Source organism: Budorcas taxicolor, chromosome 11 (genome assembly GCF_023091745.1).
Source record: "Budorcas taxicolor isolate Tak-1 chromosome 11, Takin1.1, whole genome shotgun sequence".
Taxonomy (NCBI): Eukaryota; Metazoa; Chordata; class Mammalia; order Artiodactyla; family Bovidae; genus Budorcas; species Budorcas taxicolor.
The window spans coordinates 65,719,730-65,737,590 of NC_068920.1; the positions used below are offsets into that span (position 1 = coordinate 65,719,730).

The 17,861-nt window shown below is 40.9% G+C and overlaps 1 protein-coding gene across 1 annotated transcript in view; it reads left to right on the forward strand.

Annotated features, from left to right (window-relative positions):
• The first annotated feature begins 14,754 nt into the window (after positions 1 to 14,754).
• Positions 14,755 to 17,861, forward strand: part of NPAS2 (neuronal PAS domain protein 2) — a 100,644-nt gene continuing 97,537 nt past the window's right edge. The window contains exon 1 of the mRNA XM_052648228.1: positions 14,755 to 14,795. Within this exon, the coding sequence (XP_052504188.1) occupies positions 14,755 to 14,795 (41 nt within the window). The remainder of the gene's footprint in view (positions 14,796 to 17,861) is intronic.

The following is a 17,861-nucleotide window of genomic DNA, read 5'->3' on the forward strand; positions in this document are numbered from 1 at the left end:
CTCCACGAGCTTTTCAGCAGGTTGGGAGCATCCTTGAAAAACATGCACGGCGGGGAGAGGAAACATCCCCAAGAGGTCTGTGTTGAGCAGAGCTGGGATGATGATCAGAATTTGTGAGCTCTGCTTTCTCAGCCAAGTGCCCATTCGTGGAGAGATAATTTGGTTACTAGGAAAGACTGACCTTGTTGTTTCATTTCTCTGGATGTAAATTCTGTATGTCTAACAGGAAGGGCTGGCCATCACCATAAAGGTTGTAGTGAACTCAGATGTTCTGCTCTGTGCACACTTGCTAGTACCCCTGTGTGCAGGCTTGGTGCGGAGTGAAAAAGCCTGGCCCCAGGCAGTGTACACTGCCATTCCCAATTGGACCCCTTCCATCATGCTTCCCTTTCATAGGCTCTTGACTGCCTGTCCTGTACATCATCGTAAGCCCACACACAGGGGGAAATGGCAGTAAAAAAATAGGGAGCCTTCCTTTCTGTCTGTTTTATTCGGTGATAAAGGCAGCAGCAGGCATTGCAAGAACACAGCAGCATCAGGACACACAATTCATTTCTATTAGCCTGGAGTTTCCAGATGAGTGAGTCTGTGTTCGAAACAAAGGGGAGAGTAGCAGTGTGCTTGCGGGCAGAATGCTAATTCTCACTGTGGCCCAGTAAAGAGAGACGGGAAAGGCGCCTCCCTCCATGTGGGGCTCTTGGCTTTCACCCTAGTGGGGTCCCTTGGTTGGCCAAGAAGACTTGTCAGAAGGAGAACTGTGTTCGCGGTAGACCTAGAAACTTGGGACCATCCCAGCTCAGAGACCCAGAACCTTTTGGGGGGCATTGGAGACAAAGGGCAATTTCCTAAACTCCCTTTCAATCATTTTAATAAAATTTTTAAAGGTTTTATGTTATGTTGGAGCAAAAGAGTCAGACACAACTTAGTGACTAAACATAACAAAAAATAGTTGATTTAAAATGTTGGGTTAGTTTCAGGTGTATGCAGCACTTGCGCAGCATCATCTTTTAGGATTTGAAACAGCTCAGCTGAAATTCCATCATCTCCACTTAAACTGAAGAAAGTAGGGAAAACCACTAGACCATTCAGGCATGACCTACATCTTCTCCACTAGCTTTGTTTATTGTTATGTTTCCTAAATCCAGTCCCGGGCTTCCCTTGTGGCTCAGCGGGTAAAGAATCTGCCTGCAATGCGGGAGACCTGGGTTCACTCCCTGGGTTGGGAAGATCCCCTGGAGAAGGGGAAGGCTACCCACTCCAGTATTCTGGCCTGGAGAATTCCATGGACTGTATAGCCCATAGGGTCACAAAGAGTCGGACACACCTGAGCAACTTTCACTTTCCTAAATCCCACTTGACTTCACACTCCAGGATACCTGGCTCTAGGTGAATGAGCACACCATTGTGGTTATCTAGATCATTTAAGACCTTTTTTTTTATATAGTTCTTCTGTGTATCCTTGCCACCTCTTCTTAATCTCCTCTGCTTCTGTTAGGGCCTTGCCATTTCTGTCCTTTATTGTGCCCATCTTTGCATGAAATTGTCTCTTGGTATCTCTAATTTTCTTGCAGAGTTCTAGTCTTTCCCATTCTATTGTTTTCTCTGTTTCTTTGCATTGTTCGCTTAAGAAAGCTTTCTTATCTCTCCTTGCTGTTCTTTGGAACTCTGCATTCAGATGGATATATGTTTCCTTTTCTCCTTTGCCTTTTGCTTTTCTTCTTTCCTCAGCCATTTGTAAGGCCTCCCCAGACAACCGCTTTGCCTTGTTGCATTTCTTTTTCTTTGGGATGGTTTTAGTCACCACCTCCTGTGTTGTGTTATGAACCTCCGTCTGTAGTTCTTCAGGCACTCTGTCTACCAGACCTAATCCCTTGAAGGGATTAGATGGGGTGACAAATAGTTGTCACCTCCACTGTATAATCATAAGCAATTTGATTTAGGTCATACCTGAATGTTCTAGTGGTTTCCCCTACTTTCTTCTATTTGAGCCTGAATTTTGCCATAAGGAGCTCATGATATGAAACATGGTCAGCTTCAGGTCTTGTTTTTGCTGACTCTCTAGAGCTTTTCCATCTTTAGCTACAAAGAATAGAATCAATCTGATTTCGGCATTGACCATCTGGTGATATCCATGTGTTGAGTCATCTCTTATGTCGTTGGAAGAGAGTGTTTGCTAATGACTAGTTCTTGCCTGGAGAATCCCAGGGATGGTGGAGCCTGGTGGGCTGCCGTCTATGGGGTGGCACAGAGTCAGACACGACTGAAGTGACTTAGCAGCAACAGCAGCAGTATAGTGAAGTGATTATATATGTGTGCACCTATTCTTTTTCAAGTTCTTTTCCCATTTAGGTTATTACAGAATATTTAGCAGAGTTTCCTGTGCTAAAAAAAAAGTCTTTGTTGGTTATCTCTTTTTTTAGTTGATTTACAATAGTGTGTTAGTTTCTACTGTACAGTAAAGTGAATCAGTTATACATAGACATATGTCCACTCTTTTTTAGATTCTTTTTCCGTACAGGTCATTACGGAGTTTTGAGTGGACTTCCCTGTGCTGTACAGTAGGTTCTTCCTAATTATCGACTTTATATATAGTAGTGTGTATATGTCAATCCTAATCTCCCAGTTTATCGCTCCCCAGCTGTTCCCCTGGTAAACATAAAGGTTATCTATTTTAAATATAGCAGTGTGCACATTGCAGCCCCACACACCCAATCTATTTTTTTAGTTTTTATTTTTGCTTGCACTTGGTCTCCGTTACGGTGTTCGGGCTTCTCGCTGTGGTGCCTTCTCTTATTGTGGCGCACAGGCTCTAGAGTGCGGGCTTCAGTAGTTGAGGCACCCAGGCTTCATTGCTCCAAGTCATGTGGAATCTTCCTGCAACAGTGATCAAATCCCTGTCCCCTGCATTGGCGGGCAGATTCCTATCGACTGGACCACCAGGGAAGTCCCCTCAATCTATTTTAAATTGAAAAGCATGCTCAGAAGTTCACTATCTTGAAAACGCAGCCCTTTTCTCAGATAAACGTTCCTGTTAGAGTTTTGGTGACAAGTACCTAATGATTGTGCTCCCTTGAAATCCTCCCCTCAGGGAACCGTTAAGTCAGAATCACTAGAAAGTGAAGCCAGCTTCCCCTTTAAGCCCCAACATTTCCTGATAACTCTGGTTAAGAGTCAAGGTGTCCCTGATATATCTCGAGAGGAAAGAGCAGGCCCAGTGGGGGCTGCACCGTAGGAAGCAGACGGAGTGCAGAGATTTCTGTAAGAGAGGAGGATGACACCAGCCTGACCCGTCTTGATCCCTGTGGGGTGACTTCCCTGCCGGAACAGATTACATTCTCTCTCTCTTTTTTGTTGTTGTGCCCTACTCTTTGCAACCCCATGAACTGCAGCACGCCCTCATGAACTGCAGCACGCCCCCATGAACTGCAGCATGCCAGGCTTCCCTGTCCTTCACTATCGCCCACAGTTTGCTCAAACTCATGTCCATTGAGTCGCTGATGTCATCCAACCGTCTCAGAAAATACAATCCGTCACTATTTCCACTTAAAAAAAAAAAAATGTTTGGCAACACCCCACAGCATGTGGGACCTTATTTCCCCAACCAGGGATTGAACCCACACCCCCTGCATTGGAAGGCAGAGTTTTAACCACTGGACCACTGGGAAAGTCCCTTGATGTTCTGCTCTTAAACAGAATTGCTGAAGGCTCCTGGACCTGGCACTGCTCCCAAACCCCGCTGCCTTGGGGTATAGGGATGCTGGTGGTTATGGAGATGAGGAGAGGTGACCCAGGCCTTACATGAATCTTGCTTTAATGCCAGAGTTTCCCAAAAGTTGTTCTAGGAAACACTAATCCCAGGAAGTGCCTTTGAAAACACATTGGAGCTGCACTATTTACTGCTTCTCCCTTTTGAAAAGTTTCAGAGCTTCTTAGCACATGAAAGGTGCTACGGTTGCAATTAGCACATGAGCAAACAAAAATCCTTTTCATTTTATGTCACGCTGCATTGGGGAAAAAAAGTTATCTGGAAAAAAAACAAACAAAAAGTAGTAACAACAAAACGAACTTCTCTGGCTACACTTGGCTCTTTCTCCAAATAATTCTTCCTAATTTTCCATGGAAGACCCTTAGCCCAATACTGTCTTATGCAGTAGGTATGTCCATTTTATCCTAGTAATTTGGGGTATGTTTTCTTGTGCATAAACAACACTAAAACAACACTTAAAAAATACTGAAATGTTTAAAGAAATAATCAAAGATGATTTATAATCATACCACTTAGAGGTATAGACACTGTTAATATTTTGACATATTTCCCATCACGTTTTTTCTATATTCTCCATCAATTTTAAAAAAATTTTATTGAAGCATAGTTGATTTACGATGTTGTGTTAATTTCTGCTGTAGAGCAAAGTGTCTCAGTTATACATATATATATATTTTTTCATACTCTTTTCCATTATGGCTTATCACAGGATGTTGAGTAGAGTTCCCTGTGCTGTAGAATAGAACCTAGTTATTTGTCCATCCTGTTGATTAAGTTTGCATCTGTTAACCCCAGACTCCCAGTCCCTTCCTCACTTCCCCCTTGGTGACCACAAGTCTGCTCTCTATGTTTGTGAATCTTTTCCTGTCTCATAGATATGTTCCTTTGAGTCATATTTTAGCTTCCACATGTAAGTGATATATGGTATTTATCTCTCTCATTATGACTTGACTTCACTTAGTATAATGATCTCTGGGCCCATCTATGTTGCTCCAAATGACATTACTTCATTTTTTGTGACTGAGTAGTATTTCATTGTGTGTACGTGTGTGCGTGTGTGTATGTATGCATGTATATATGTGTGTATATGCACACCACATCTTCTTTATCCATTTGTCTGTGGATGAACGTGTAGGTAGTTCCCATGTTTTGGCTATTGTAAAGAGTGCTGCTATGAACATAGGGATGCATGCCTCATTTCCGATTATACTGTTTTCCATAGTGGCTGTACCAATTTACATGACAGGAATACTCTTATAAGATCTTGGTTACTGAGGTTGATCAGACTCCAATTTATTCTTTGTGGAAGTTCACATGCACGGACAGGACTCTTCTTCGTGTAGAGGACACTTAAGACCGATGCTACTTCTGAATGTTGCACATCACAGTGGCCTCTCTGAACACTGACAGTGAGCCCATTTTTGGCATATTTCAGTTCTACATGAAATTTGAGTTCCTTCCACAACCACGCCCTCTGCTTCAAGGGCTATAAAGGAAGTAGAAGACCTAATCTGGAAACCTTCTCAGACAGGTTTTTTCTGCTTGGTTTATAACACTCAGATTTGGGAGACCTAGTCTAAACTCTTTATCAGTTTCTCTTTTCAGTCTCATCCTATAATGTGGAACCAGTTAGCCCAGAAAAGAAATGCCAGAATTCCCACCTGGAAGGAACTTGGGCATCAGTGAGCCCGTATTTTAAGCATTAACTATCTGGTATCCCCAGAATTTACAAAATTAACGCAAAGGCGTAATTTGCTTATGGCTCTCCAGGCTGGATGGGGCTTGGCAGGAAATGCTTGTCCCTGTTCCTTGCAGTCTCAGCTAGAGCCATTCAGAGATGGTGGTCAGAGACTTTCCTGATAGTCCAGTGGCTAAGATCCTGTGCCCCGATGCCGGGAGCCCAGGTTCGATCCCTGGTCTGGGAACTAGATCCCCAACTAAGAGTTGCCATGCTGCAACTAAAGATCGCACGTGCTGCAACTAAGACTGAGAATCGTTACGTAGATGGGTAGACAGGCAGATAGACAGAGAGAGAGAGAGGGATGGTGGACAGAGCCATCTGAAGGTGTGCTTGCTCCCACACATCTAAGATGTGTGGATGTTAGCTGTCAGCTGGGACAGTGGTTTCTATGTGGAGGTGGAGGCGTGGCCTTCTCATGACATGTGACTGGGTTTGAGGATGAGCATTATAAGAAAAACCTGGGGGAGAAGAGGGACCCATGTGTCCCCTTAGTACCTGGTCTTGGAAGTCAGGTAGGGTTACTTTTGCTACCTTCAACCCATGAGACACAAGTTTCTGAGGTCGGCCAGCCATTCTCAAGAGAGGGGAATTAGAACTCATCTTTTCATGGAGTAAGTTGTAAAGAATTTTGAATTATCTGGTTTATAATGACTCTATCAACTCTATTTGATATTCTTTAATAACCTATATGGGAAAAGAATCAGAAAAAGAATGGATATATGTATATGTATAACTGACTCACTTTACTGTACACCTGAAACTAATACAATAATGTAAATCAAATATGTGTTGTTCAGTTGCTAAGTCATGTCCGACTCTCTGTGACCCCATGGACTGCAGGCTTCCCTGTCCTTCAGTGTCTCCTGGAGTTTGCTCTAACTCATGTCCGTTGAGTCAGTGATGCTGTCCAACCATCTCATCCTCAATTGCCCCCTTCTCCTCCTGCCCTTAGTCTTTCCCAGCACCAGGGTCTTTTCCGTTGAGTCAGGTCTTCCCATCAGGTGGCCAAAGTATTGGAGCTTCAGCTTTAGCATCAGTCCTTCCAATGATTATTTGGAGTTGATTTCCTTTAGGAGTGACTGGTTTGATTTCCTTGCTGTCCAAGGAACACTCAAGAGTCTTTTCCAGCACCACGACTCAAAAACATCAATTCTTTGATGCTCAGCCTTCTTTATGGTCCAACTCTCACATCCATATGTGACTTCTGGAAAAACAATAGCTTTGACTATGCAGACCTTCATCTGCAAAGTGATGTCTCTGCTTTTTAATAAGCTATCTAGGTTTGTCATAGCTTTTCTTCCAAGGAGTAAGCGTCTTTTCATTTCATGACTGCAGTCACCATCTGCAGTGGTTTTGGAGCCCAAGAAAATAAAGTCTGTTACCATTTCCATTTTTTCCCCATCTATTTGCCATGAACTGAAGGAACTGGATGCCATGATCTTAGTTTTTTGAAGTTGAGTTGTAAGCTAGCTTCTTCATTCTCCTTTTTCACTTTCATCAAGAAGCTCTTTAGTTCCTATTCACTTTCTACCACTAGGGTGGTGTCATCTGAATCTCTGAGGTTATTGATATTTCTCTGAATAATCTTAATTCCAGTTTGTGATTCATCTAGCTCAGCATTTTGCATGATGTACTCTGCATAGAAGTTAAATAAGGGTGACAACATACAGCCTTGACATACTTTCCCAGTTTTGAACCAGTTCATTCAAGATTGTTGAACCAGTCCATTGTTCCATGTCTGGCTCCAGCTGTTGCTTCTTGACCTGCATATAGGTTTCACAGGAGGCAGGTAAGGTGGTCTGGTATTCCCATCTCTTTAAGAATTTTCCACAATTTGTTGTGGTCCACACCATCAGAGGCTTTAGCATAGCCAATGAAGCAGAAGTAGATATTTTTTAAAATTCTCTTGCTTTTTCTATGATCCAACAGATGTTGGTAATTTGATTTCTGATTCTTCTGCCTTTTCTAAATCTAGCTTGTACATATGGAAGTTTTTGGTTCACATACTGTTAAAGACTAGCTTGAAGAATTTTGAGCATGTCCTTGCTAGCATGTGAAATGAGTAGAGTTGTACGGTAGTTTGAACATTCTTTGACATTGCCCTTCTTTAGGATTGGAATGAAAACTGACCTTTTCCAGTCCTGTGGCCACTGCTGAGTTTTCCAAATTTGCTGGCATATTGAGTGCAGCACTTTCACAGCATCATCTTCTAGGAATTGAAATAGCTTAGCTGGAATTCCATTACCTCCATTAGCTTTGTTTTTAGTGATGCTTCCTAAGGCCCACTTGACTTCGCACTCCAGGATATCTGGCTCTAGGTGCGTGAAAACACCATCATGGTTATCTGGGTCATGAAGATCTTTTTTGTATAGTTCTTCTGTGTATTACTGCCACCTCTTCTTAATATTTTCTGCTTAAGGTAGGTCCATACCATTTCTGTCCTTTATTGAGCCCATCTTTGCATGAAATATTCCCTTGGTATCTCTAATTTTCTTGAAGAGACCTCTAGTCTTTCCCATTCTATTGTTTTCCTCTATTTCTCTGCATTGTTCACTTAAGAAGGCTTTCTTAGCTCTCCTTGCTAGTTTTTGGAACTCTGCATTCAGATGGGTATATCTTCCCCTTTGTCATAAACCTTTAATTTTTTATTAGAATATAATTGCTTTAGAATATTGTGTTGGTTTCTGCTGTACAACAGAGTCAGCTCTAAATATACATGTATCCCCTCTCTCTTTGACTTTCCTCCCACCCTACCCCCATCATCTCATCCATCTAGGTCATCACAAAACACTGAGTTCATTTTCCTGTGCTATATAGCAGCTTTGCACTAGCTATATATTTTATACATGGTAGTATATATATGTTGGTGCTAATCTCCCAGTTTGTCCCATTCTCCCCTCACCCCGCTGTGTTCACACGTCCATTGTTTGTACTTTTTTAATTGTTTGTACTTTGTTTAATTGTTTGTACTTTGTTTAATTGTTTGTACTTGTTTAATTGTCCATTGTTTGGTCTTCCTAGAGTGATACCTTCATTCCCAGGGAAGGAGGACCTGCCCGATTTATCTGTCATCCTCCTTGTCCCCGCAAGAATTACCCAGAAATATGTTTCCTCAAGAGTCTATGTGGCTATTGTCTAGCTTGACTCTATATACTTTTCTGCAAAAGGTCCTGTTTTATTTACAGACCCTGCCATTAGGCTTTCAGAATCTGTATTCCCACCTTTTGATTCCTATGGGTCTCTTATATACTCATTTAAAAAGTGTGGGAGAAGGATGAAATAATGCCATTGCAGCAACATAGACATACCTAGAGACTGTCAAACTGAGTGAAGTAAGTCAGACAGAGAAAGAATAAATCACATGGTATACCTTAAATGTGAAATCTAAAACAAGGATACAAATGAAATTATTTTCAAAACAGGAACAGATTTACAGGCATAGAAAACAAACTTATGGTTACTAAAGAAGAAAGGCAGGGAAGGGATAAATTAGGAGGTTGGGATTAACACATGCACACTACTGTTTATAATGTGGGTTTGCTTGCTGATTTGGGAAGATCTCCTGGAACAAGAAATGGCAACCCACTCCAGTATGCTTGCCTGGAGAATCCCATGGACAGAGGAGCCTGGTGGGCTGTAATCCATAGGGTTGCAAAGAGTTGGACACAACTGCGCACACATGCACTACATATATAACACAACTAATAAGGGCCTACTATATATTACATGGCAGAGAAGGCAATGGCACCCCACTCCAGTACTCTTGCCTGGAAAATCCCATGGACGAGGAGCCTGGTAGGCTGGTAGGTCACACAGAGTCAGACACGACTGAAGTGACTTAGCAGCAGCAGCAGCATATATTACATGGAGCCCTACTCAATACTCTGTAATAACCCATATGGGAAAAGAATCTTAAAAAAAGAATGGATATATGTATATGTATAACTGAATCACTTTGCTGTACACCTGAAACTAACACAACATTGTTAATCAACTATACTCCAATATAAACTAAAAATAATTTTTTTAATGTAATGGAGAGGCATAGCACTAGAATTATCAAAATAATTTTGAAAAAGAAGACTAAAGCTGGGGAAATCACATTATTAATTTTAAGACTTAGGGTAAAACTATAGTAATCACGCAGTGCTACAGTGAAAGAAAAGCTCCATAGGTCCCTGGAACAAAGAGAGAAGAGATAACCTAGGAATTGAATCTCATAAACTTGATCAGTTGATTTTTTTCATGGGCGCAGAGGTAATTCAGTATAGAAGAATCTTTTTAAAAAAGATAAAATAGACTTTAAAACAAAGGCTGTGAAAAGAGACTAAGAAGGTCACTACATAATGATCAAAGGATCAATCCAAGAAGAAGATACAACAATTATAAATATATATGCACCCAACATAGGAGCACCGCAATATGTAAGACAAATGCTAACAAGCATGAAAGGGGAAATTAACAGTAACACAATAATAGCGGGAGACTTTAATACCCCACTCACACCTATGGACAGATCAACTAAACAGAAAATTAACAAAGAAACACAAACTTTAAATGATACAATAGACCAGTTAGACCTAATTGATATCTATAGGACATTTCACCCCAAAACAATGAATTTCACCTTTTTCTCAAGTGCGCATGGAACCTTCTCCAGGATAGATCGCATCCTGGGCCATAAATCTAACCTTGATAAATTCAAAAAAATCGAAGTCATTCCAAGCATCTTTTCTGACCATAATACATTAAGATTAGATCTCAATTACAGGAGAAAAACTATTAAAAATTCCAACATATGGAGGCTGAACAACACGCTTCTGAATAACCAACAAATCACGGAAGAAATCAAAAAAGAAATCAAAATATGCATAGAAACAAATGAAAATGAAAACACAACAACCCAAAACCTGTGGGACACTATAAAAACAGTGCTAAGGGAAATAGCAATACAGGCATACCTCAAAAAACAAGAAAAAAGTCAAATAAATAACCTAACTCTAAACCTAACACCTAAAGCAACTAGAAAAGGAAGAAATGGAGAACCCCAGAGTTAGTAGAAGGAAAGAAATCTTAAAAATTAGGGCAGAAATAAATGCAAAAGAAACAAAAGAGACCATAGCAAAAATCAACAAAGCCAAAAGCTGGTTCTTTGAAAGGATAAATAAAATTGACAAACCATTAGCCAGACTCATCAAGAAACAAAGAGAGAAAAATCAAATCAATAAAATTAGAAATGAAAATGGAGAGATCACAACAGACAACACAGAAATACAAAGGATGCCAATAAAATGGACAACATGGAAGAAATGGACAAATTCTTAGAAAAGTACAACTTTCCAAGACTGAACCAGGAAGAAATAGAAAATCTTAACAGACCCATCACAAGCATGGAAATTGAAACTGTAATCAGAAATCTTCCAGCAAACAAAAGCCCACGTCCAGACGGCTTCACAGCTGAATTCTACCAAAAATTTCGAGAAGAGCTAACACCTATCCTACTCAAACTCTCCCAGAAAATTGCAGACGAAGGTAAACTTCCAAACTTATTCTATGAGGCCACCATCACCCTAATACCAAAACCTGACAAAGATGCTACAAAAAAAGAAAACTACAGGCCAATATCACTGATGAACATAGATGCAAAAATCCTCAACAAAATTCTAGCAATCAGAATCCAACAACACATTAAAAAGATCATACACCATGACCAAGTGGGCTTTATCCTAGGGATGCAAGGATTCTTCAATATCCACAAATCAATCAATGTAATTCACCACATTAACAAATTGAAGAATAAAAGCCATATGATTATCTCAATAGATGCAGAGAAGGCCTTTGACAAAATTCAACATCCCTTTATGTTAAAAACTCTCCAGAAAGCAGGAATAGAAGGGACATACCTCAATATAATAAAATCTATATATGACAAACCCACAGCAAACATTATCCTCAAGGGTGAACAATTGAAAGCATTTCCCCTAAAGTCAGAACAAGGGTGCCCACTTTCACTGCTACTATTCAACATAGTTCTGGAAGTTTTGGCCACAACAATCAGAGCAGAAAAAGAAATAAAAGGAATCCAAATTGGAAAAGAAGATGTAAAACTGTCACTGTTTGCAGATGACATGATCCTCTACATAGAAAACCCTAAAGACCACCAGAAAATTACTAGGGCTAATCAATGAATATAGTAAAGTTGCAGGATATAAAATCAACACACAGAAATCCCTTGCATTCCTATACACTAATAATGAGAAAGTAGAAAAAGAAATTAAGGAAGCAATTCCATTCACCATTGCAACGAAAAGAATAAAATACTTAAGAATATATCTACCTAAAAAAACTAAAGACCTATATATAGAAAACTATAAAACACTGATGAAAGAAATCAAAGAGGACACTAATAGATGGAGAAATATACCATGTTCATGGATCAGAAGAATCAATATAGTGAAAATGAGCATACTACCCAAAGTAATCTACAGATTCAATGCAATCCCTATCAAGCTACCAGCCATATTTTTCACAGAACTAGAACAAATAATTTCAAGATTTGTATGGAAATACGAAAAACCTCGAATAGCCAAAGCAATCTTGAGAAAGAAGAATGGAACTGGAGGAATCAACCTGCCTGACTTCAGTCTCTATTACAAAGCCACAGTCATCAAGACAGTATGGTACTGGCACAAAGACAGAAATATAGATCAATGGAACAAAATAGAAAGCCCAGAGACAAATCCACACACCTATGGACACCTTATCTTCGACAAAGGAGGCAAGAATATACAATGGAGTAAAGACAATCTCTTTAACAAGTGGTGCTGGGAAAACTGGTCAACCACTTGTAAAAGAATGAAACTAGATCACTTTCTAACACCACACACAAAAATAAACTCAAAATGAATTAAAGATCTAAACGTAAGACCAGAAACTATAAAACTCCTAGAGGAGAACATAGGCAAAACACTCTCCCACATAAATCACAGCAGGATCCTCTATGATCCACCTCCCAGAATACTGGAAATAAAAGCAAAAATAAACAAATGGGATCTAATTAAAATTAAAAGCATCTGCACAACAAAAGAAACTATAAGCAAGGTGAAAAGACAGCCTTCTGAATGGGAGAAAATAATAGCAAATGAAACAACTGACAAACAACTAATCTCAAAATATACAAGCAACTTATGTAGCTCAATTCCAGAAAAATAAATGACCCAATCAAAAAATGGGCCAAAGAACTAAATAGACATTTCTCCAAAGAAGACATATGGATGGCTAACAAACACATGAAAAGATGCTCAACATCACTCATTATCAGAGAAATGCAAATCAAGACCACAATGAAGTACCATTTCACACCAGTCAGAATGGCTGCGATCCAAAAGTCTGCAAGCAATAAATTCTGGAGAGGGTGTGGAGAAAAGGGAACCCTCTTACGCTGTTGGTGAGAATGCAAACTAGTACAGCCACTGTGGAGAACAGTGTGAAGATTCCTTAAAAAATTGCAAATAGAACTGCCTTATGACCCAGCAATCCCACTGCTGGGCATACACACCGAGGAAACCAGAATTGAAAGAGACGTGTACCCCAATGTTCATCGCAGCACTGTTTATAATAGCCAGGACATGGAAGCAACCTAGGTGTCCATCAGCAGATGAATGGATAAGAAAGCTGTGGTACATATACACAATGGAGTATTACTCAGCCATTGAAAAGAATACATTTGAATCAGTTCTAATGAGATGGATGAAACTGGAGCCGATTATACAGATTGAAGTAAGCCAGAAAGAAAAACACCAATACAGTATACTAACACATATATATGGAATTAGAAAGATGGTAATGATAACCCTGTATGTGAGACAGCAAAAGAGACACGGATGTATAGAACGGACTTTTGGACTCTGAGGGAGAGGGAGAGGGTGGGATGATATGGGAGAATGGCATTGAAACATGTATACTATCATGTAAGAAATGAATCACCAATCCATGTTCGATACAGGATACCGGATGCTTGGGGCTGGTACACGGGGATGACCCAGAGGGATGATATGGCATGGGAGGTGGGAGGGGGGTTCAGGATTGGGAACTCATGTACACCTGTGGTGGATTCATGTCAATGTATGGCAAAACCAATACAGTATTGTAAAGCAAAATAAAGTAAAAATAAAAATTTAAAAATAAATAAATAATTTAAAAAATTTTTTTAAAATAAAAATAAAAGAATCCATTGACATCAAAAAAAAGAAAGGAAGAAATATAACTTGAAGTTCTTTTATTTGGATCCATTTGTACGTATATTCAGTTGATCCAGCACCATTTGTTAAAAAATATCCTTTCTCCAATAAATTGGCTATGCATCTTTGGTTAAAAAAAAAAAAAAGTGAACTTGGAACAACTGAACAACCATATGCAAGCAAAGGGCTTCCCAGGTGGCACTAGTGGTAAAGAACCACCTGCCAATTCAGAAGACCTAAGAGATGCAGGTTCGATCCCTGGGTCAGGAAGATCCCCTAGAGGAGGGCATGGCAACCCACTCCAATATTCTTGCCTGGAGAATCCCATGGACAGAGGAGCCTGGGGGGCTACAGTCCATGGGGTCCTACAGAGTCAGACATGACTGAAGCGACTTAGCACACACGCACATGCAAAGGTTAACCTAAACCTTACATGCTATAAAAATGCCTCAAAATGGATCATAAGTCTAAATGTAAAATGTGTAAGACTCTCAGAAGAAAGCATAGGAGAAAATCTTCTTGGCCTGAAATTAGGCAAAGGGTTCTTAGATCTGCCACCAAAACACAATCCATAAAACCACCACAATATTGTAAAGTAATTAATCTCCAATTAAAATAAACTAATAACTTGGGCTTCATCAAAATTAAAAAAATTTTTGCTCTGTGAAGACACTATTAAGAGACCAAAGGGCAAGCTGGCAAAATATTGACAAATCACGTGTCTGACAAAGGACTTGCATCTGAATACAAAAATACACTGCCTTACATCAACAGTAAGGAAACAAACAACTCAGTTTAAAAATGGTGAAAGACATGATCGGATGCTTCACCAAAGATACACAGATGGTGGAAAAATACGTGAAAAGATGTTCAACATCATTAGCCATTAGAAAAATGCAAATGAAAGCCCAATGAGGATTCTCTACTGCTGAGTCACCTGGGAAGCCCTGCACATCTCTTTGATGAGCTAAAATAAAATGTACCGACAATACCAACTCCCTTTGAGGATGTTGGAACATCCGGATCATGCCTATCTCACTTGCAAGAGGTAAAATGGTGCTGCTGCCAGACTGCTGGAAAACAGTCTGGTGGTGTCTTAGAAAGGTAAACATCTATGTGATCCAGCCATCCTTCTCCCAAGTTACTTACTACAGAGAGCTGACATCTCACATTCACACAAAAACCTGCACACAAATGTTCATAGCTGCTGTGTTTATCATGAAGGAAAATGCGAAACAATCCGAATTGCCTTAAGCAGGTGAACGGATAAGCCAGCTGTGTTATTGTTATACCCATGCAATAGAAAGCTACTCAGCAGTGAGAAGGAGAAGATATTGGTAGGTGCAGCAACTTGGATGAACTGGGCAGAAGCCAGCTCAAGAGGTTACCTGCTGTCTAATAGTGTTTGTACGACATTCCTGAAAAGAGAATGCAGTGATGGAGAACAGAACAGGGACTTCCAGGGGTTACAGACATGAAGAGAGTGGAGGAATTTTGGAGGGAATGGTAGAAGTGGGTGGGAGAGTGCAAGTGTTCCATAGCATGAGCACCCGAGCAGACCTCCTCCCCCACTTCCTAGTCATGAACTTCAGCAGTTATTCACCCTCTGGGTACCTCAACTTCACCTGTGAAAGGGGAATGATAACAGATCATTGTGAGGATGAAAGGCATTAATACATGTAAAGCGCTTAAAATAGGGCTATTACATAGTAAGTGCCCAGAGAGTGTTAGCAAGGTCAACAGTGTCCCATGGGAGAAACCAGAAAAGATAGAAAGATAAGACTGGGGCTCACTGAGCACTGCATTCAAAATCAAAGGTGGAAACTTGTATCAAGGTGTATTTAACATACACACACATACCCCTTCGCTTCCTCCCAGACCACCTCCCTGTCTCTCTTTTTCTCTCTCTCTTAAATTGAATAAAAAGAAGACAAACAGCACAACTGAAAAGTGGGTGGAAGATTTGAACAGACACTTCAAAAAGAAGATATATGAGAGAGCATTAAACACGTGAAAATACATTGAGCATCACTCATCATCAGACAACTGCCAGTTAAAACCACAATGAGCGACGGATGCATAGATATAGAGAGCAGACTTATGGACACAGAGGGGAGGAAGGAGAGGGTGAGGCAAGTGGAGCAGGATGGAAGCATAGACACTACCGTGTATAACATAGATGGCCACTGGAAATTTGCTGCTCCAGGGAACTCAAATCAGGGCTCTCTAACAACCTAGAGGAGTGGGGAGGGCTGGGAAAGGGAGGGAGGTTCAAGATAGAGGGGACATATGTACACCTATGGCTAATTCATGTTGATGTATGGCAGAAACCAAACCAATATTGTAAAGCAACTATCCTTCAATAAAAATAAATAAAAAGACAATCACAACGAGATAATACTACCTGGCTAAAGTGAAGAAGGATTGGCAGTGCTCAGTGCTGGCATGGATGTGGAGCAATAGAACTCTCATACATTGTAGGTAGAAATGCAGAAATAGGAGAGCCACTCTGTATAACTGTATAGTACTGTCTTACAATGTTACACATACACTTAGCATGTGAAAGTCACTCAGTTGTGTCTGACTCTTTGCGACCCCATTGACTGTAGCCTGCCAGGCTTCTCTGTCCATGGAATTCTCCAAGCAAGAACACTGGAGTGGGTAGCTGTTCCCTTCTCCAGGGAATCTTCTCGACCCAGGAATCGAACCGGGGTCTCCTGCATTGCAGACAGATCCCTTACCAGCTGAGCTACCAGAGAAGCCCTACGCTTACCATAAGGTGAAGTCGCTCAGTCGTGTCCAACTCTTTGCGACCCCATGGACTGTAGCCTATCAGGCTCCTCCGTCCATGGGATATTCCAGGCAAGAGTGCTGGAGTGGATTGTCATTTCCTTCTCCAGGGGATCTTCCCGACCCAGGAATCGGACCTGGGTCTCCTGCATTGCAGGCAGACGCTTTACCGTCTGAGCCACTCAAACCTGGGTATGTACCAAAGAGAAATGTATGCCTATGTCTACACAGAGACAGAGAGATGGATGTTCAGCGCAGCATTATTCTTTTGTTTAATTTGTATACGATTTTTAAAGGGTACTTTCCACTTACAGTTATTTCAAAGTATAAGCTATATTTCCCATGTTGTACAATCAGAGCTGCGTTATTTCATTAATTAGTTTAATTAATGGCTGAGCTCCGTCTTCATTGCTGCCGCGGGCCTCCTCTAGTTGTGGTGAGTGGGGGCTACTCTCCACTGTGGCGTGCAGGCTTCTCGTGGCAGTGTCTTCTCTTGTGGAGCAGGGCTTCAGAACTCGGGCTCAGCAGCTGAGATGCATGGGCTTAGTTGTCCTGAGGCATTTGGGATCTAATGAAATCAGGGATTGAACACGTGTTCCCTGCATTAGTGCGTGGATTTTTAACCAGTGGGCCACCAGGAAGCCCCCAGCATTATTCTTAATACCCCCACACTGAAAACAGCCCAACGAACTATGAATCATCAGTCAAAAGGAATGAAGTATTAATATATACAATAACATGGATGAATCACCAAAACTTTGTGCTAAAGTCAACTACATTGTGCTGATTGCATTTGTATAAAATCCTAGAAAAAGGCAAAACTACAGTGATGGCAGACCAGGGGTTTCCCAGGGCTGTGATCCAGGGGAGATCAACAACAAAGATGCAGGAGAAAACTTTTTAGGGTGGAGGAACTATTTTACAGCTGAATTTTTGTGGTGGTTATGGTGGCTCAGATGGTAAAGAATCTGGTTGCAATGCAGGAGACTTGGGTTCGATCCCTGGGTTGGGAAGATCCCCTGGAGAAGGGAATGGCAACCCACTCCAGTATTCTTGTCTGCAAAATTCCATGGGCACAGGAGCCTGGCAGGCTATAGTCCATGGGGTCACAAAGTCAGACAAGGCTGCTGATTTCACTTTTCACTTTTCACTTTCAGGCAATTACTAAGATTCATCAAACCACACACATAATATGGGTGAGTTTCACTGAACATAAATAATGCCTCAAAGGACAAAACAAACCCCAAACCTGCCTGGTTAAGTGTCTTTCAATGTGTTTTCCTGATGCCTTATGCCCAGTGGTCCCAGGGCCTGCCAAAACAGG